The 20,483-nt window shown below is 43.3% G+C and overlaps 2 protein-coding genes across 10 annotated transcripts in view; one reads left to right on the top strand and one right to left on the bottom strand.

The window, feature by feature from the left end:
* ORC3 (origin recognition complex subunit 3) overlaps positions 1 to 371 on the bottom strand; it is a 65,382-nt gene extending 65,011 nt beyond the window's left edge. For 4 of the 6 annotated variants that reach the window (XM_043438993.1, XM_043438991.1, XM_043438992.1 and 1 more), the window contains exon 1: positions 286 to 371. In XM_043438993.1, coding sequence (XP_043294928.1) covers positions 286 to 309 — 24 coding nt within the window. In that variant the 5' untranslated portion in view covers positions 310 to 371. The remainder of the gene's footprint in view (positions 1 to 285) is intronic. The other 2 variants (XM_043438994.1, XM_043438997.1) reach the window with 2 other exon arrangements.
* An 81-nt stretch (positions 372 to 452) lies between these two features.
* RARS2 (arginyl-tRNA synthetase 2, mitochondrial) overlaps positions 453 to 20,483 on the top strand; it is a 67,752-nt gene continuing 47,721 nt past the window's right edge. The window contains exons 1-3 of one of the 4 annotated variants that reach the window (XM_043439727.1): positions 11,381 to 11,416; positions 11,544 to 12,123; positions 16,973 to 17,046. Coding sequence is in view for 1 of the 4 variants with exons in the window: in XM_043439725.1 (XP_043295660.1) it covers positions 523 to 558; positions 16,973 to 17,046 (110 nt within the window). In the remaining 3 variants the exon portion in view is untranslated. Of the gene's footprint in view, positions 559 to 11,335; positions 11,417 to 11,518; positions 12,124 to 16,972; positions 17,047 to 20,483 lie in introns of those variants that run through there. The other 3 variants (XM_043439725.1, XM_043439728.1, XM_043439726.1) reach the window with 3 other exon arrangements.

Raw genomic sequence — 20,483 nt, 5'->3', positions numbered from 1 at the left:
AACAAGAGAAGGAAAAAAGAGGGCAGACTAGGGCACATCCTCCCGGGATCCGACCTCCACAAAACAAAACTTAAAACCTCCTCCGAGGCGAAACACTAAAGCATTTCGGCGTTTTCGCTCCCCAAGCAAAGTTGGCCTCCACTAGACGCAGAGCAAAGATGCCTCAGCTCCGCCCGCCGCTCCTTCCCCTCGAGCCAGGACAACTGGACAACGTAACCTCTGCTTCATCGCTCCTCCACAAGAGAATGAGCTATGGAGTCCTAGTGGGCGCCCGCCCCCACATACCTTGGACACCGAAGTAGTGGCCATGGCTCCAGCAACCCGTGGAACTCCAGATGCACTCGGGATTTCCCGCGCTCCTTCGCGGCAGCGGGGCAGAGGTCAGTAGCCGGCCACGCTGCTGCTTGATTGGCTGGCAGCACCCGTCGGGGCGGGCTTCCGGCGCGCGGAGGCGGGGCGTGCAGAGAAGGGAGGAGCGAAGTCCTGGACCTTCCCGCTGGAACCCGCTTCGTGGAGTAAGACATGGCGTGCGGTTTCCGCAGGTCCATCGCCAGTCAGGTACGGGCCCGGGAACTGGCATATGGTGGACCCCTGAGCCACCAAGCTCTTTCACTGCTGCGAGCCGGGAGGCCGCGCGGGTTCTGCTGATATCCTGTTCGTTTTTCCCGCCTGCTTTCGGCTTTCAGGAGGTGCTGGAGCGGCCGAGGCAAACCCCGTCGAGGGTTGAGCCTGAGGCCCAGATCAGTTTTCAGGGTGAAAAGCCTGGAAAGGCGCACATTGCTTCGCTCGCTGCTTACCGCCCCGCAGCTCACTGTGCTTTCCCTGGAAAGAAAGTCAGTGGGCCATGCCTAGACCCTCTAGAAGTCAGAAGTCCGTTCTCTTAGTGTAGTTGATGATGGATCTGAATGTCCGTTTGAAAAGAGTTAACTTCAAAACTAGTCATTTCTCTTGCAGTCATTTTGGCTGCCAGTCCTAGCGTTATTTTTGGTAATTCCAAATATAACTCCCTATTTTTCTTGATTCTGAGGCACATTGTTCCTGGAAAACAGTTTGCCTCTGGAGGGGTGTAGGGGCAGAAGAGGCAGCCAAACCAAAGATGAGAAGGAAGGGTTTAAGCACCTCAGACCCAAAGCTGAGAGTAAATGGAATATGGGTTCTTTCCCGGCATGGCTCCAGGGTAACTTGAGAAACAGTTGTATGAACTGGTTGCTGCAGTGCAGTGTGTAACCACTCTGTTAAAACCATGTGTGCAATGCTGAGGGAATATGGAGAAGACCTCTTAGTGTCAGAGAAGGCTTTGTAGAAAAGGTGTTGTTGCGGAGAGGTTTAGTAGAAGTATACTAACTGAGGAGTGAGATCTTGGTGGGGATAGGATTTTTCATGAAGAGCATGCCCGTGGACGCATGAGAGAGCGTGGCATGCTCATGAAACCACAGTATTTGGGTATGACTGATTCTTCAGGATATACCTCTGATGCTTACTTCAGTAAGTTCTTTTGATTCTGTTTTCAAAATAATATCTTGAATTCATTCACTCTCCTCCCATTGCTGCTGTCCCTTCTGTCCGCCACCCCAAGCCAAACTACCACTGTCACCTGCATCAGCTACTTGCAGCCGCATTCTGCTGGGTCTGTCTCCATTGTTGCCCTCTCTCCAATCCATTCTCTGTAGCAACAAAAGGGACTTCTAGAGCATAAGTCAGATCACTTATCTGTTTAAAAAACTACACAAACTCACTGTCAGAACTTAACATCTTTCTTTCCAACAGTAATTCATGCCACTCTAGCCCTTCTTTCTATTGGATTGTAACCACACTGTAATTTTCTTGTTTTCCAACCTAGTAAGTACTTTCCATTGCCATCACATTCGGATTGCATAGATTATTCCCTGTGCTTGAGGAAATGCACTTTGTACTATGACTTCCTATACTAGATGGAAGTTGCACAGAACAATAGTTTGTAATCTTTGTGCATCCTTTTCTATTCTGTACTGTTTTCATTTTTCCCCAAAAATGCTGGTTGGAGCTCACCGAATTTATTCCCAACTGACAACCTACAGTTTGATGAATACGTCCTCCAGTTATTCTCTATCAGTCCCTGTCTGCTTCTGTCATAACACTTACGAGTTCATTATTTTGTCATATTTTACTTATTTTGGTGTATAAGTGTCACGAAGACAGAGAACATGTTTTTTTCACTGTTTTTCCCCCAGATCAGAAAAGTGCCTGAAATATACATGTGGGGATGTAATGTAAACTTTTCAGCTTCTCCAAATGAGTTCATAATTTTAAAACTGTGAGATGACATGGTAAAAGTGCAAAGAATTCAAACTCCAATCCTTTCATTAATGTAACAGATTTACTCTTGGCAGCTTTTAGTTAATCTGTCAGCTATCAGATGATGGTATTGATTTCTAGTTTCTTGCAAGGGTTGATGATGGTGATGATAATGGAATACCTGCAGTGTTTTGCTGAACTTTACAGGACTACTGATAAGCTTTAATGGTGTAATATTAACACAGAGGCCTTAGTGTTGAAAACTGTGAAGAGTTTGTGATTTTACCCTGCAAGTTAGTCAGCCACAGTTCATGGACAGTGGCAGAAAATATAAGAGCCCTGAGAGAAAAGGATTATATTATTTCATTATTCCCAGCAAAAGTAGTAGCCAGAGTGTCAACATTTTCTTGCGTGGATTCCCCAAGCTCCAACTCTTCCCAGAGGGCCTGTGCGGAGGGTCAGACGACGTGTGTTCTGTAGGAGCTACCCTGAGACTTCTGTAATGACAGCGGGCCTGTCCCGCTTTATTCTGATGTGCAACACTCTTTTCGTCTCACAAAGCTGTTTGTTACACAAACATCCTTGAAAAGATAGTCCAGGACAAAGAGCAGTTTGGGTTTTGCATAAGACTTGCAGAAACTTAGAGTCCCATAGAGATTTATCCTCCAACCCTCAGCTAGTGGTATGCAGATGAGGTGTTCAGTACTTGATATTAGTATCTCATTTAATCATCTCATCCATCTTGTGCTCTTGGCAGCATTATCTCCACTTCATAGAGGAGGACACTTAGACTCAAGAAGATGGAGAGAATAAAGTCACAGAGCTACAAAACTGTGGAGTTCAGTGACTAACCAACCCGACTGACTCAAAACACAAACTGTTTGGATTCTGTAGAATAACCTTGGTAAAATGCTCAGCGCTCTCTCTGGCTCGGAAACATAATGACACAGTATAGACTTGTTTCCCTTTCTCACTTGCTTTTCCTTTAGGTTTTGATGCTGAGGATAAATTAAGCTAGTTCATGTTAATTCCTTTTAATTTTGAAGCAATTTCAAACTTATGGAAAAGTTATAAGAGTAGTAGAGAGAACTCCATATACCCTTTTTCCAGATTCACCGATAAATGTGTTACACATTTCCTTCATCATTATCTTTATATCTGTATGATCTGTTTTGCTGTATCATTTGAGAGTAGGTTTCATAAATTATACTCCTGAACCTCCTAATACCCAATTGTTTACTTCTAAGAACAAGGCTTACCTTAGATAACCACAGTTCAGTTACTAGATTCATATCACACTGATAGACTTTTTCTAAAATTTAATTTACAATCCATCCCAGTTTTGTTGATGTTTTTCAACAGCCTTTTTTTTTCCAGTATAGGCTCACCGCATTTCATTGTTATGTGAGTGTTACATTTTAAAGACCTTAAGCTCCCCTCCTCATTAATTTATTATCTATTGAATATATAAATTGATAGAGGAGATACACTGATGACAGTGAATAGAAGACACGGCTGCCTGACTGCTGAGGAGTTGTGTTGTCAGATCTCGTGTGTGACCTCAAGGAGCCGTTAAACCTGTCCAGTTGTTGTCATCTAGTCCTAAGCTGGAGTATCTCCCCAACATAAATTTTGCAGCTTAGGACTGATAATTTGGAAAGATACTCTTACACATTCCGGTGAACCACAGCAACGACTGTATTATCTAAGTGTGTACTTTGCTTCCAACCTATTCTCACGAGCTCACCAGTGTTCAGTTCAGCTTCAAACCACAAGTTCTATAAGAGCCATGCTAAATTCTTTCATTATAAATAACTGCAGGTAACTTGCTGTCATATCATTTGGGAAGTTCTTTTTTGATTTAAGTCATACCTTGGACTATGCCAAAACCTTTGACTGTGTGGATCACAACAAACTATGGAAAATTCTTCAAGAGATGGGAATACCAGACCACCTGACCTGCCTCCTGAGAAATCTGTATGCAGGTCAAGAAGCAACAGTTAGAACTGGACATGGAACAACAGACTGGTTCCAAATTGGGAAGGAAATATGTCAAGGCTGAATACTGTCACCCTGCTTATTTAACTTATATGCAGAGTACATCATGAGAAACGCTGGGCTGGATAAAGCACAAACTGGAATCAAGATTGCCGGGAGAAATATCAATAACCTCAGATGCAGATGACATCACCCTTATGGCAGAAAGTGAAGAGGAACTAAAGAGCCTCTTGATGAAAGTGAAAGAGGAGGAGGAGAGAACAGCTTTGAACCATGTATACTATCAAGGGTGAAACAGATCACCAGCGCAGGTTGGATGCATGAGACAAGTGCTCGGGGCTGGTGCGCTGGGAAGACCCAGAGGGATTGGGTGGGGAGGGAGGTGGGAGGTGGGATCGGGATGGGGAATACATGTAAATCCATGGCTGATTCATGTCATTGTATGGCAAAAACCACTACAATATTGTAAAGTAATTAGCCTCCAACTAATAAAAATAAATGGAAAAAAAAGAAAGTGAAAGAGGAAAGTAAAAAAGTTGGCTTAAAGCTCAACATTCAGAAAACTAAGATCATGGCATCTGGTCCCATCACTTGGGGAAGCCATGGAAACAGTGACAGACTTTATTTTTTGGGCTCCAAAATCACTGCAGATGGTGACTGCAGCCATGAAATTAAAAGACGCTTGCTCCTTGGAAGAAAAGTTATGACCAACCTAGACAGCATATTAAAAAGCAGAGTCATTACTTTGCCAACAAAAGTCCGTCTAGTAAAGGCTTTGGTTTTTCCAGTGGTCATGTATGGATGTGAGAGTTGGACAATAAGGAAAGCTGAGTGCTGAAGAGTTGATGCTTTTGAACTGTGGTGTTGGAGAAGACTCTTGAGAGTCCCTTGGACTGCAAGGAGATCCAACCAGTCCATCCTAAAGGAAATCAGTCCTGAATATTCATTGGAAGGACTGATGCTGAAGCTGAAACTCCAATACTTTGGCCACCTGATGCGAAGAGCTGGCTCATTTGAAAAGACCCTGAAGCTGGGAGGGATTGAAGGCGGGAGGAGAAGGGGACGACAGAGGATGAGATGGTTGGATGGCATCACCGACTCAATAGACCTGAGTTTGAGTAAACTCTCGGAGTTGTTGATGAACAGGGAGTCCTGGTATGCTGCAGTCCATGGGGTCGCAGAGTCAGCCACGATTGAGTGACTAAACTGAACTGAAGTTTCAGCTGATACCTTGTTTGCTGACTATTTGAGTCTTTGAACTAGTTCAGACCTGAAGAAAATCTGCGGATGTGGGAATACCGGTGCACTGGCTTTTGCTGGCAAACATACACCAGGGATCTGGTTATATTAGAATCAGAAATGAGGAATAACCAAGGATAATTGATAGTTTAAGTAATTCAGAATCTGGAAAAATGATCATCTTTTAAGAATTTTGAAAGCCATTGCGTTGTAGGCTGTCATCTGGATGAAAGTACAGAACTAACTTTCATGAAGTATCAGTTCTGCCACCCTATGTGTTTGGTTGCTAAAGCATAAGGGTCTTTTGTTCGTCTGCTCAATTAGGATTTTTTATGTGGTTATTGGAGATTTTGATCTTGAACCTGGCAAGTTAAACTCCTAACTGAATTTCAAGTCTATGTAGACCAGCCACACTGATAGTATATTTTTTGACTCTGTTCAGTTCTTGACGATCAAATGTGGGACTTATGTGTGCCTGTGTGTAAGGGAAACAGATTGTTGAGAACTGCCCTCAAGCTGATTGTCTTTTTCATGCTGGGTATCCTGGGAGCCAGGTTCTGTTACATTAGCATCTTTGACTTTAGGTTGCCAAATCCAAGGTTTAGAATTGTACCTGGCACATTGTAAGCATTCAGTAGGTGTTAGCATTATTGTGTTATACACGGGAATCTGTGGTGACAGGTTCCCAAACCAGATCTGGCATGTGTGAATTTTCGCTTTGATTCTCCCTATAAGACGTGGTTCTGCTTTCAACCTCAGGTTTCCGCTTTGCTCAGTTCTAAGTTATTTAGTTTATTTTTCAGAGACTGTGCCTAACATTTTGTGGATTTTATTCCTCTGTCTTCAGGTTTAAATTTTTGAGCCTTAGTCTTCTTTTAGTGTTTTATTTTCAACTGAATAAACTTCTGAAATATTCTTAAAAAATTTTTTTCAATCGCTATTATGAGGCCTCAAGTGGATAGCTATCAAAATGCCCTTGTTATATCTGTGGTAGCCCCAGATGAAACCCAGGAGAACACCTTTACCTAAAGGGAAAAAAAAGGAAATCTGTAGCCAAGGAAACTCTTAGGTCACTTTCTCATTAGAGAAAACACTAATTTCAATCTCAGAGACAGTTGAAGAAAGTCTTATTATTTCCAGAATAATTCGGAACCTATGAGACTAAGGAAATGAAAAAGCATGCTCTCCAATATTTGATAGTGGTTCTTAACATTTTCTAATTTTTTTGTATGTGCCCCATCCATTTGAATTATACTCCTCGAATTAATTAAAAACCCTCTCATTTGGGCACTGATTGTTAACATAGGAAGCAGCTGGTATATCCCTATGCGGTTTATCTCTAGCTTTGTCTACTTGAGACGGGAATACACCTGAGAAGCATTAAAAACAATACCTAAGCCCAGGTCCCCTGGGCTGTGATGGGGTAGAGGCCTTGATGTTCTAAACCTCATCAGGTGATTCTGATATTCACTCAGGCTTGGTAGCAGCTAGCTAAGGACGACCACCAGCGGAAAGGTGTAGTACAGTGGCCCCCATGCTTTACCTCACATTAGAATCAATCCCAGGAACTTTTGAACATCTGGTGCTCAGGTCACACCCTGTATTAATTAGAATATTTGCACGTGGGAGCCAGACATCAGTGTTTTCTAAAGATCCCTGGGTCATTCCCATGGGGGGCAAAACGTGGGAACCCCTGGTATGGTGATTAAGAACAGAAGATACAGGTTTAAATCCAGCTTCTTTGATAAGTAGGTGAGTTCACTGTACTTCATTTGTAAAATGGAAAATTATTTAGCTACCTTGTAGACTTGTCATTAAGATTCAGTGAATTAATATAAATACAGTGCTCAGGATTGTGTTTTATATATTGTATAAATGCAGTATTCATTAGTCATTATTATCTTAGAGTTTTGAGGATGTGGTATTTTGAACCCCCGTGCCACACCACTCTCCCCAGAGGCTGGTGTTGGGGACCTAATTATTATCCACCAGCCTAGGCGGAAACTTTAGCACCCGTTTGGTCAGGCCATTCAGGATGGCTGTTCCCTTGCTCTCTGTATATTCTCTGCTGACCAGGCCCTGCTTCACTGACATGACTATCCAATCCTCTTAATTATAGGGCTTAATCAGTAACTGCCTACTTTCTTGACCCCTCCCTCAGCTGCTGGTTTTTTGGTAACTGGTGAGCCAGCCTGACATCAGTTCCGCCTATCAGTGGTAGCCTCTTTCTTCCCCCAAGTAGCGAAAACGGCTGCCGTGTCTTGACTGCTCTGCAGGGGGGATGTTTTCAGGTCCTAAGCTTCAGCCTTGTAGGATTTTTCTGTCTGATAAGTCATTAGTGTCGGTCTCCATCTCCTGGTCCCTTTCTTTGGTCTCCAGGCTGGGCGTCAACAAGGCTTTCAGGCCTGCAGGGTGCAGTGCACAGCCCCACGTGAAGTTAGGTAACCAGAAAACTGTTTATCTGAACCATACTGCTAAATTTTCAGTAGGAATTCCTTAACAGTAGAGCCTTTTATAAAGTTGTGCTTAAAGGAAAAAGCCTTTCTCATTCTTGCAAAAGTAATAACTGCTTATTGTAAAGAATTACAATAAAGGTACCAAGAATTTTTTTTGGAATCTCCCCCATAAGTAGTTATCATCACTAATGTTGATCTTTATTTTAGATACATTTCTTTGCAGGTATACAGGTGGAAAAAAGGAAGGATAGATAGGCTTTTTATAAAAATTGGGCTGTATTGTAACCAGTTTTTTTTTTTAAGTTTTACAATGAATAATGTCTGACTGCTAAAAGTATAATACTATCATGATTCCTCATATATTCATAACCTAAATGCAGTTTTAAGTAAAAAGTGTTAAATACAGTTTAGCTTGAATTTAACAGCAACAACACAAGCGCATTTCAGAGAATTATTGATCCATTTTCTAAATGAGCCCTCACGTGGCTGAGGTCATGAACAGCATCACAGTTCGGAGCGTTTATTTTTTTATAATCTTAATGTTTCAGAGACTCGTCTCTACAGAGAAGGAACTGGTGGTTACCAAAGGGGAGGGGCTGGGGGATCAGACGAAAGGGGTGAAAGGAATGCAGAGGCACAGCTCCCAGCTGTAGGGTGAGTAAGTCACCAGATACAATGTACGCATGAGGAATATAGCCAGTAATCTTGTAGCAACTTCGTACGGTGGTAGATGGTAACTGCACTTATTGTGGCCGTCATTTCACGCATCGTTCTGTTGTATGCCTGAAACTAATGGAACATTGGATGTTAATAAATTTCTTAAAACCTTGGCGTTTCAGATTTAGGCAGTATACATGACATTCTTATAGCTGGTGTAACTGTCCTCTGCCTTTCCGGATTTGTTTCAGTAACTTTGTCAAAGTTAGTAACACTTAGTAATAACATCCACATACTTCTATTCTCTTTATTTTTAATTAAATATAATGCTTACCTGGTATTTGTCTAATCTTCCTGATATATTGCTTAATTGGCTGCCTTTCTTTGTGAGTAGATTTTTCAAGAAGGGCATTATTTTTTTTTAACTTTTTTTAAAAAGAAATTATGACTTTTCAGATAAAAAAAATCCTAGACATATCAAAAGGAGGGGTAATCACTGGAAAATTAGCATGTTTAAAAATAATATGAAAATAGTAGATTTAGAAATAATATTAAAAATCTTCATTTTAGAAGTAAAGCAATAACACCAGATTGTTTAGTTCTGATTTTGATTTTCCAGAGTCTGATACCACAGATGCAAACACCATACAATAATCTAATGTTACTTTAAATTTTTCTGATTTTCATATATTGGCAACTAATTCAATTTAAAAACCAGCTGAGCAGATGGAACAAGTGTATCATTTTGTAGCTTCTCCAGTAGGTGAAACTGGCCCTACATAAATTCTAAATTATTTGCTTTAACCAGAATGTGATCTTTGTGAATACGTAACATGGTGACAAAGTAAAATACATGTATTTCACCTCTGGAGTCTTCTTGATTGGGGGCTGTATTTTTGAAATTTAGTGACTTGACCAGGATGTGTCATTTTCTGTGTTGTGTTTTCCTGATGTGGTCATTAATTTTGATCTGTAGATTCTATTTGTTTGTCTCTCCTTTTTCCTTTTTAAGACGATCTTTAATCATGAAGAAGAACACTATTAATACCCATGTACCCATCACCCAGCCTGAGAAGTTAACTATTACAAATACTATTAAATGCTCCTGGGTACCCATCCCTGGTTGCAAACTCTCTTCACATGTGAGGTTTTGTGTTTATCATATGTGTGCATGTGACTTACTACCTGTGAAAGTACCCCATATAGTATTCTTTTGCAAGCTATTAAATTTTACATAGGCAGTAATCAAACTTTAGTTATGCTTCTGCAAGTTGGGGTGTTTTTTTTTCTGTTTGCTTCAAATATTAAAAGAGATTTCTCCATGATGGTGCACGGGGATCAGGTTCTTGTACCGGGGAGTGGTGTGCCACGGCAGTAACATACCACAGTTTAGATTTAGTTCTTTATTTCAGGGATGCTCTCCCTTTTATTGACAATTATGCCCTGTCACCTGGGTCACACCTGACCCTAGCTGTCGCTGATGTGAACAGCTTCACATGTGCTTCCATTTACTTACCATTGACAGCACTCCATCCTGTCGAAAAGCCCGCTTCCAACACAGCCTCAGCTCAGGTGGATGGAGTGAGCACTCGCAAAGACCCCGCTCTCTGCCAACACAGCCTCAGCTCAGGTGGATGGAGTGAGCACTCTCAAAGACCCCGCTCCCTGCCAACACAGCCTCAGCTCAGGTGGATGGAGTGAGCACTCTCAAAGACCCCGCTCCCTGCCAACACAGACTCAGCTCAGGTGGATGGAGTGAGCACTCTCAAAGACCCCGCTCTCTGCCAACACAGCCTCAGCTCAGGTGGGTGGAGTGAGCACGCTCAAAGACCCCGCTCTCTGCCAACACAGCCTCAGCTCAGGTGGATGGAGTGAGCACTCGCAAAGACCCTGCTCTCTGCCAACACAGCCTCAGCTCAGGTGGATGGAGTGAGCACTCTCAAAGACCCCGCTCCCTGCCAACACAGCCTCAGCTCAGGTGGATGGAGTGAGCACTCTCAAAGACCCTGCTCTCTGCCAACACAGCCTCAGCTCAGGTGGGTGGAGTGAGCACTCTCAAAGACCCCGCTCTCTGCCAACACAGCCTCAGCTCAGGTGGAGTGGGGTTAACACGCTCAAAGACCCCGCTCTCTGCCAACACAGCCTCAGCTCAGGTGGGTGGAGTGAGCACGCTCAAAGACCCCGCTCTCTGCCAACACAGCCTCAGCTCAGGTGGATGGAGTGAGCACTCTCAAAGACCCCGCTCCCTGCCAACACAGACTCAGCTCAGGTGGATGGAGTGAGCACTCTCAAAGACCCCGCTCTCTGCCAACACAGCCTCAGCTCAGGTGGGTGGAGTGAGCACGCTCAAAGACCCTGCTCTCTGCCAACACAGCCTCAGCTCAGGTGGATGGAGTGAGCACTCTCAAAGACCCCGCTCCCTGCCAACACAGACTCAGCTCAGGTGGATGGAGTGAGCACTCTCAAAGACCCTGCTCTCTGCCAACACAGCCTCAGCTCAGGTGGGTGGAGTGAGCACTCTCAAAGACCCCGCTCTCTGCCAACACAGCCTCAGCTCAGGTGGAGTGGGGTTAACACGCTCAAAGACCCCGCTCTCTGCCAACACAGCCTCAGCTCAGGTGGGTGGAGTGAGCACTCTCAAAGACCCTGCTCCCTGCCAACACAGCCTCAGCTCAGGTGGATGGAGTGAGCACTCTCAAAGACCCCGCTCCCTGCCAACACAGACTCAGCTCAGGTGGATGGAGTGAGCACTCTCAAAGACCCCGCTCTCTGCCAACACAGCCTCAGCTCAGGTGGGTGGAGTGAGCACGCTCAAAGACCCTGCTCTCTGCCAACACAGCCTCAGCTCAGGTGGATGGAGTGAGCACTCTCAAAGCACTCTCAAAGCCCCCGCTCTCTGCCAACACAGCCTCAGCTCAGGTGGATGGAGTGAGCACTCTCAAAGACCCCGCTCTCTGCCAACACAGCCTCAGCTCAGGTGGATGGAGTGAGCACTCTCAAAGACCCCGCTCTCTGCCAACACAGCCTCAGCTCAGGTGGATGGAGTGAGCACTCTCAAAGACCCCGCTCTCTGCCAACACAGCCTCAGCTCAGGTGGATGGAGTGAGCACTCTCAAAGACCCCGCTCTCTGCCAACACAGCCTCAGCTCAGGTGGATGGAGTGAGCACTCTCAAAGACCCCGCTCTCTGCCAACACAGCCTCAGCTCAGGTGGATGGAGTGAGCACTCTCAAAGACCCCGCTCTCTGCCAACACAGCCTCAGCTCAGGTGGATGGAGTGAGCACTCTCAAAGACCCCGCTCTCTGCCAACACAGCCTCAGCTCAGGTGGATGGAGTGAGCACTCTCAAAGACCCCGCTCTCTGCCAACACAGCCTCAGCTCAGGTGGATGGAGTGAGCACTCTCAAAGACCCCGCTCTCTGCCAACACAGCCTCAGCTCAGGTGGATGGAGTGAGCACTCTCAAAGACCCCGCTCTCTGCCAACACAGCCTCAGCTCAGGTGGATGGAGTGAGCACTCTCAAAGACCCCCGCTCAGTCACTGAGGGATGGAGACTCCTGCTCCCTACTTTTGGATCGACAATTTCGGTTTACATTGTATGCAAAAGTGAGATAGAAACTAAGCCCCTATTGCCTGTATCAGTGACCTTGATAGCACTATCTTATATTTACTTTTTCTCTTCTCTCGCTCTCCCCAATATATCACTTCTGCCCTCAGAATCACTTCCCAGATAAACTGCCTGCATGCAGTCCTTTTCCCAGGCCCTGCTTCTTGGGGAGCCATGATATATCCATGAGTACTTTCTATTTTTCTTAGGTTTTGTTAATTCATTTCTATGACTGCTGGTAAATAAGACTAAGGGAGGAGACCTGCTAAATAAGACTGCTCCATTCTGCCTGAGAGTCTTTCGCATCTCGGCACGCCGGAGCGTGGGTTTGCACTTTGCCTCTAGACTTGCTGCTGCTGGAGAGCCAATGCCTCTTCTTCCTGTCCACTTGCTGCTTGGCGGCTGTGTTTTGGTTTTTTAATTTCTAATTGAAGGGTGATTGCTCCACAGCATTGGTTTGATTTCTGCCGTCCATCAGCATGAACTAGCCATAGGTGACACTTGTGCCCTCCCTGGTTAACCTCCCTCCCGCCTCCTGCTCCCCCGCCTCTGAGTTGCAGAGTCCCAGTTTCAGTTCCCCAAGTCCCACAGCATTCCCGTTGGCTGTCTCTTATTTTAGGGACACCAATTACCCTAAAGTCGAGTTACCTTTACCCAATTTTATGTACCTTTGTCGGATTGCTTTATGTTTTTTAAAATGTATATTCTGATTATCTTAGCACTTTTATGTTCTATTTTCAGTTCTGACTACACTCTTCCTTTGTGTTTAATTATTCTATACTGTTTGATCAGCAGACTCCCTTTTTATTTCACTGTGTTTCAGTCGTTTAGTTCTTATTATATTCAGACATCCTGAAGCCTTTGTGAAGAATGTCTCTGTATTAACTTGTATTTTTCTTCTAGAGCTCTTTGATCTCTTGTATGCCACATTCCTTTCATTCTGTCTTTTTCTTTCAGCCCCTGCCCGTTCTCTCCTTATCCAGCTTTCTTTGAGTTTGTCTGTTTTTCATGCCTGTTCTTTTCCATCTTACTAGTGCTTGACAGCTCTGCCCAGACTTTGCATTTGCTTCCGCATTGTGTGGGCAACTTCCTTACTCTCCGTATCAGCATTCTTCTTGGCTCAGCTCACTTTCGTGGTTACAGAATAGCACTCTGCAGCTTTCCACTCCTCTTCTGTCTCTCCAGGAGGGCGTGGGGACCTGTGCGCATTACTCCTGAACTCTGACTTGGCACATTTTTGCTGCTAGTTCTGACATTTTTCCATCTTCCTATCAAAATTTCTCCTATGCCTCTTCCTGCCCATGCAACACAGTATCAGGATTTCCTCCCTGTGACTGGGGAGTACATTGTGTTTCCATCGTGGAGGCCCTCAGAGTCTGGCCCTGGAGTCTTCACTTCTGCCGGGAAGTGCCCTCAATCACGTCTCTGTTTTACCCGTTCTCGCCTGCAGATCTGCAGCATCTATCAGTCATAGATGGGAAAAAAACAGAATTCAATGTTTCCTCTCCAGATTTGGTGTATTCATGCGATTGTTAATTCAATTTAGGAGCCTTGCCAAACAGGACTGCTCTATTTCTTCTCAGAATCTGCTGTATCTTCCTTGGTTTCCATCCTTGAAGTTCATAACTTTGAGCCACGCCTATGGTGTATTTGTTGGTGGAGAACCAACCAACCTCTAACCTTCCCTCCTTTCTCCTCTTCTTTCTTCCTTTTCATTTTAATTTGTTAATGGGTAAGAAATGGGAGATGATTAAAGAAGACTTCTTTCTACTACTTAATCCCAAAGTCTGTCTTTTGGGTTTTAATTGTGGGAAAATACACCTGGTGGGCAACAGAGGATGAAATGGTTGGATGGCATCACTGACTGTAGACATGAATTTGAGCAAACTCCGGGAGATAGTGAAGGACAGGAAAGCCTAGCGTGCTGCAGTTCATGGGGTCGCAGAGTCGGACACAACTTAGCAACTGAACAACAACGCATGTAACCAAATTTACCTTGTTTTTTTTTTTTAACCTTGTTTTTTAATAGTGTTTTGTTGTTGAAGTACAGTTGATTTACAGTGTTTAATTTCTGCTGTACATCAAAGTGATTCAGTTGTACATATATATACATTCTCCTATGTTTTCCATGATGGTTTATCATAGGATACTGACAATGTCAATAGTTTTCTATGCTATCGAGTAAGATGATATTTATCCATTCCAAGTATAATAGCTTACGTCTACTAACTCCAGCCTCCCACTCCCCCTCTCCTCTATAAGTCTGTTCTGTTTGTCCATGAGTCTCTTTCTGTCTTGTAGATAAGTTCATTTGTGTCAAATTTTTAGATTCCACATATTTGTTGTTCAGTCGCTCAGTCATGTCCAACTCTTTGTGACCCCATGAACTGCAGCACACAGGTTTCCCTGTCCTTCACCATCTCCTGCAGATTCCACATGTAAGTGCTATCATTTGGTATTTGCCTTTCTCTTTGACTTACCTCACTTATTATGATAAATTCTGGTTTCATCCATGTTGCTGCAGATGGCTTTATTCTTTTTATGGCTGAGTAGTATTCCGTTGTGTGAGTTTCACTCAGGGACCTTACTGATGACTGTAGCCTGGGAGACAGCCACTTCGCAGCTCTGAGTGAATTGCTCCAAAGAGGGAGGAAGAGAAGCCAGCTGAATCATGGGTGTTGGCTAGGGAGTGCGCACAGTCAAGTTACATCTCAGTAAGAGATTGCAGCTAATCCAAGGAGCAAATGTCTCAGTTACTTATTTCAGTGCTTCTTCAGATATGGGAAGATTCAAGAATCTGGATTTATTAAAATTCTTTCTAAGGGGCCTGTTTTTCCAAAGCACAGAGTGCCTCATTCTGTTTTTTGTTGGGTGTATTATTGGTCAGCAACTACAGTGGCTGATGACTTAACTTGTGTGTAACTGCATGGTGAGTGACAGTCTCTTATTCTTCAGAGAGTTTAGATATATTTAAAGTAGGCAAAAATATAATAGAAGAATAGGCAGAAGATCTTATTGCTGTGGGTAAGTTTGAAAGACATGGCCAAAATAAAACCCTTTGAAGGAAGAAGGAGGTAACATTTATTACTTGCTTGTGACGTGACACAATTTTGTTAGTCCTCGCAAGAGCCCCGGTTTATTATTAACAGATTTGTTACCTCCACTTTTCAGATAGGAAAACTTAAGCTCATTGATGTAGAATGACTTTCTCAAGGACTCATAGATAGTAAAAGTGGACCCTTTATTATTGGTGTAGCTGTACTGGCAGGAACATTTTGCATTATAAACATGAACTATTACAGTCTTTATTTGGTAAATGCTTTGGAACTATTTATCCACTTCTGAGCAAGTGTCTTAAGGAAAAAAGCCTTTTTTGTGAAGTATACAGTAATTCAGTTCCTGAAGGCTAGAATTTAAAAATAAAGACTGTACTTTGAGATTTAAACTTAAAGAATCAGCATATGCTAAGTCTAAGTAGAAATAGAGTACCTTAAACATAAATGATGGCTCCAGGTCTGCAAGTTTTAACCTTTTTTTAGGTTTATGAAATTTACCAATTTCTTTTGATATTAAGAGGATAGATATTATTTATTCATAATGGGGGTAGCGGCTTTAGTTTTATTCCTCTCCTTCTGAACATTTACAAACACCTCTGAAGAGGATTAAGATTGCTTCTTAATCTCTTCCAACGTTCTTTTTTTATTCACCCCATTGTTCCCGTTCCCTTCTCTCACCAGCTATGACTTGACCCAGCAGAGGCTGCATAAAGATTGAGGAATTAGGGGAGAAAGGTGAAGACAGTTTTAAATTCATTATGACTGTGCTGCTGTTTCACTGTTTTGTTTTCATGCATTTCTTGTTGAAAGGATATAGATATGACATAGGGATTAAATGTGGTTCTGCTTATAAGATAGCTTGTGTTCACATCTCTGCTTTTCTGCTGAAGCAAATTACATAAATTCTATGAACTTCAGTTTCATCACTCATGAAGTGAAGTCTACAATAGTGATCCATGGGATTGTTTCGGAGAAAAACTAGGCATATAAGAAATCCCTGTCATGTGAGAATCATTCAATAAGTAGGAATGTCTCCTCCAACAAACTTCAAGTTTCTGATGAGGGCAATAGTTCACAGCTGTGACTGTTACAGTCCGTCAGTGAGCTTCTCAAAAATGCAAGCGAGTCAACCTGGTAGAGCCTGGGGGTCAGGTTCCCGCCCCCACGTTATTTGTTTGTTTGCTTGTTTAAGTAGCATGAGATTTTTGTCTTTTATTCACTGCTGTATCCACAACTCCTAAAACAGTGTCTAGCACAAAAGGACTTTATGAATGAATAAAAGGCAAATTATCTTTGGGCCTCAGTGGTTTATCCCTACTCTTTGAAGAAAAGTTTTTTAAATTTACAAATGTGAAATTCATCCTTTTTAGTAAACAGTCCTGTTTGCCAGTATCTGGTCAAACCCTGGCATGTTTGACCTCACCCGTGGTCATGTCATCCTCAACTCCTGGTAACCACTGATCTCATCTTCAGTCTTAGAGTTTGGGGCTTTCCAGAATGTCTAATAAGTTGAATCGTAAATTATACAGTCTTTTGAATCTGGTGCTTGTCATGTAACAAAGTACATTTGAAGCTCATTTGTGTTGTGGTTCAGCATTTTTTTAAATTGTTGAGTAGCATTCTGTTAATCTGGAACAAATATGTTAACAGTCTTGCTCTGTTTTTTTCTTTTTGTTTGATTTCTAGCTTTCCAGAGTGTTGGATCTTCCACCAGAAAACTTGATCAAGTCAATATCTGCAGTTCCGATTTCCAGAAAAGAGTTAAGTATAATATATTTGTAATGATCTAGAATGTGATTGATTTTGTCAGTTAACCAAAAAATGCAGTTACTCTCCAGTTTACAAAATAGTCCTTGAAATTATTCTTAATACATGATTTAATGTGTTACTCCCATGGCTTTAAATAATAAAAATTCTGTACTTTAATACTCTGACATGGCAGATTATATTAATATTCTCATGTTGTTTTGATGTTTAGTGTAATAACTATATGGCAGTCTTTGAGAAATTTGAAATGAGGCTTGATTTAATTCTGTAACAGCAAATAAAAGAACTAAGATTCTAGTTAGAAAATCAGAGTTTTTGAAGAGATCTTAGAGATTAAACACCTATCTAATGCCTGAATACTATTGTACCATGTTTACTGCTAGATTTTTGGTGGTTTTTTTTGGTTTCAGTTTTTTTGCTCGTTTCCATTTGAGGACCCCCCAGTGATAGAGAACTACTGGCTAGGGCTACATGTAATCTATATAGTTGCTACTTGGATTCAGAGAGATCTGTTTTGTGAGTTTGGTCATGCTCATTGATGCTTTATTTACCAGCTGACTAGAAAATTTCAATACTTGAATAAAATACTTTCTCAGTTCATTAATAATGACAAGAAATTAGCTACATAGTAGGCTTAATGCTTTAAGCTTAAATTCTCATTATACTGTTATGATATAATGATACCATTATTACTGTACCATGTCCTTAAATATTTGTCCCCTTAACTTTGTTAGGATTTTAATACAAAGTACAATGAATGTTCTTTTTCCCAGAATAGGACAAATGGATAAGTGGAAAAGAAAGAGAAAGGCTACATATGGTCTTGTAAAAGAGCATCTTTAAAATAGCCTGTTACAACTTCATCTGCATCGAGTTCCAAGAATAGAGGAAACCACTGACCAAAAGATGGGCCTTATATGTAAACTGATAAGAGTATTGCCAATAGTTACCTACTTTATGAATCTGTAAAGGGCATTTTGCATAATCATGGAAATGTCTCAGTTTTTATTTTATGTTTCAAAGACCTTTAGTAAGCTGAACTGTCTTGACCCATCTTTTGTTTCTTGTTTTTTTAATGAGGTAGCATTATTTATATTTCACATAGACAATATTCTGTATCCAGTATGGCATGCTATGTCACCACCAAAAATTTAATGTTCCGTCTGTCATCATACAGCTGATCCCCTAACCCATTTAATTCTCCACACCACCCCTTCCCCTCTAGTAACTAGAACTCTGTATCTGCATGTTTGATTTGATTTGTTCACTTATTTTTTGTTCTTTATACTCCACACGTGGGCACAATCATATGGTATTTTTCTTTCTTGGTTGGACTTACTTCATTTAGCATAATATCCTCAAGGTCCATCCAAATTGTCCCAAATGGCAAGATCCCATCTTTTTCTGAGGCTGAGTAGCATTCCATCGTTCGTGTGTGTGTGTACATCTTCTGTATCGATTCATTTTGGGGCACTGGTTTGTTTCATACCTTGGCTGTTATAAATAATGCTGCAGTAAACATATGGGTGCTTATATCTTTTCAAATTAGTGATTTCACATTCTTTGGATAAATACCCAGAAGTTGCTGGGTCATATGGTAGTTCTGGTCTTCTTGAGGAATCTCCGTAGCGGCTGCACCGATCTACATTCCCACCAGCAGTGTCTGAGTGTCCCTTTTTCTCCACATTCTTGTCAGCACTTGTTATTTCTCACTTTTTTGACAGTACCTGTTCTGATGTGAGGTGATACCTCATTTTGATTTACATTTTCCTAGTAATTAGTGATGGTGGGCATCTTTTCACTTGCCTGTTGTCTTGGCCCCTCTTTTGAATAAGATTTTCTATACCTGCTTTGAGTTCCTTTGGGCAGTTCCACTTTAGCAGTCTGAAATACTAAGACTTTGTTTTATAGAAAATAAATAATGAGGAGGACCTCAATTTCTCTAGTCTACCAGTTGAAAATTCTGCATATTGAATTTGTTTAAAATAAAGGAATTGGTACTGCTTTGTCTTAACAATGCCAGTTACCCTTTAGAGTACTGAAACAAAGCCTAACTGTCCTGTATTTCTAAAGTGCTATAACATGCCAGGAAAATTAAGAGATACTGTTTTTGTTAATCTGGTTTATTTAACGTGATATGAATCTGTTTGTTCAGGTAGTCTAACTCTCTGAAGTATGTAGTTGACCCTTGAACAGCGTGGCTTTGAGCTGCGTGGGTGCAGCTGTATGTGGCTTTTCTCCAGCTGCACGAACCACGGTACTTCATGATCCATGGCTGGTTGAAGTCAATTGACTACAGAGCCCCGGTGGGTCCAAGGGCTAGTGTTGGCCCCTTGGTGGCAGAGCCGGGTCCTGGAGTCTGTAGCTGCAAGGCCGCCCTAGTGTCCTAGTGTGGCAGCCCACTGGTGGGTGGTCCTGGGTCTAATGTAACCCTGAGGGTCCAGGAGGAGTGCCATCATTGGGCGGGGGGCCTGGGCCCTCTGGCGGGCAGGACCAAGTCCCAGGGAAGCTTGGGACTCCGGAGGTCCTGAGATACCTGACCTTCAGCTGGGTGGGGCTGTGTCCCTGCCCAGAGATGCACCTGGCCTGATGTGTCCCATTATTGATGCTGACAAGCTGGGCAGCAGGGCTGGGTCCTGAGGTGGCTGGCTGTGTGGCCAGGGGACCCTAGGGCCTGGTACAGGCTGGCAGATGGGTAGGGCTGGGTCACAAGACAACTGGCTCCAGAGCCCCGGGGATCCTGAAACTAGAGCTGCGTCTCTTTTAGGGAGCTAACTCCGAGGGTGGCTAGCTGCAGGGCCTGCCGTCCCAGAGCCAGTGTTAGCCTGCTCATGAACAGGGCCACGGCCTGGAATAGTCCTGGGGCTGGTGATGGCCTCCTGGAGGGCAGGGTCAAAGTGACCCAAGGCTGGCGATCGCCCACTGGTGAGTGTGGCCATGTCCTGACCCGGCTGGCTGAGGTGCCCAGGGTGTCCTGGCGATGGTGTTAGCCTTATGTTGAGTAAGGCTGTGTCCTAGTGGGCTAAACCATATCTTTTGCTGCAGGGCCCAGGAATCCCAGGGCTGATGCCCACCTCAGTGAGGAAGGAGGGTCCCTATGAGCACTTGGTGGCAGCCTGGGGATCCCTTGGCTATTGTCAGCCCATTGTTGGGTGGGGCCGTGTACGTGGCCTGGAATACCCCAGAACTGCTGAGGACTGGCTGGGACCCACACTAATAAGCGAGGAGGAGGATTTCAGAATGGTCCTTACCAGCACCAGCTTCCTCATGGAGCGAGCTCCCTAAACTGACTGCTGTCAGTATCTCTGTCCCAAGTTGTGCAGCTGTGCTTCGTCGCTCAGCCGTGTCCAACTGCTTTGCGACCCCATGGACTGTAGCCCACCAGGCTCCTCTATCCTTGGAATTCTCCCAGCAAGAATTCTGGAGTGGG

This window comes from Cervus canadensis, chromosome 20 (genome assembly GCF_019320065.1).
Source record: "Cervus canadensis isolate Bull #8, Minnesota chromosome 20, ASM1932006v1, whole genome shotgun sequence".
Lineage (NCBI taxonomy): Eukaryota > Metazoa > Chordata > Mammalia > Artiodactyla > Cervidae > Cervus > Cervus canadensis.
This window is presented reverse-complemented; position numbering and strand designations above follow the sequence as displayed.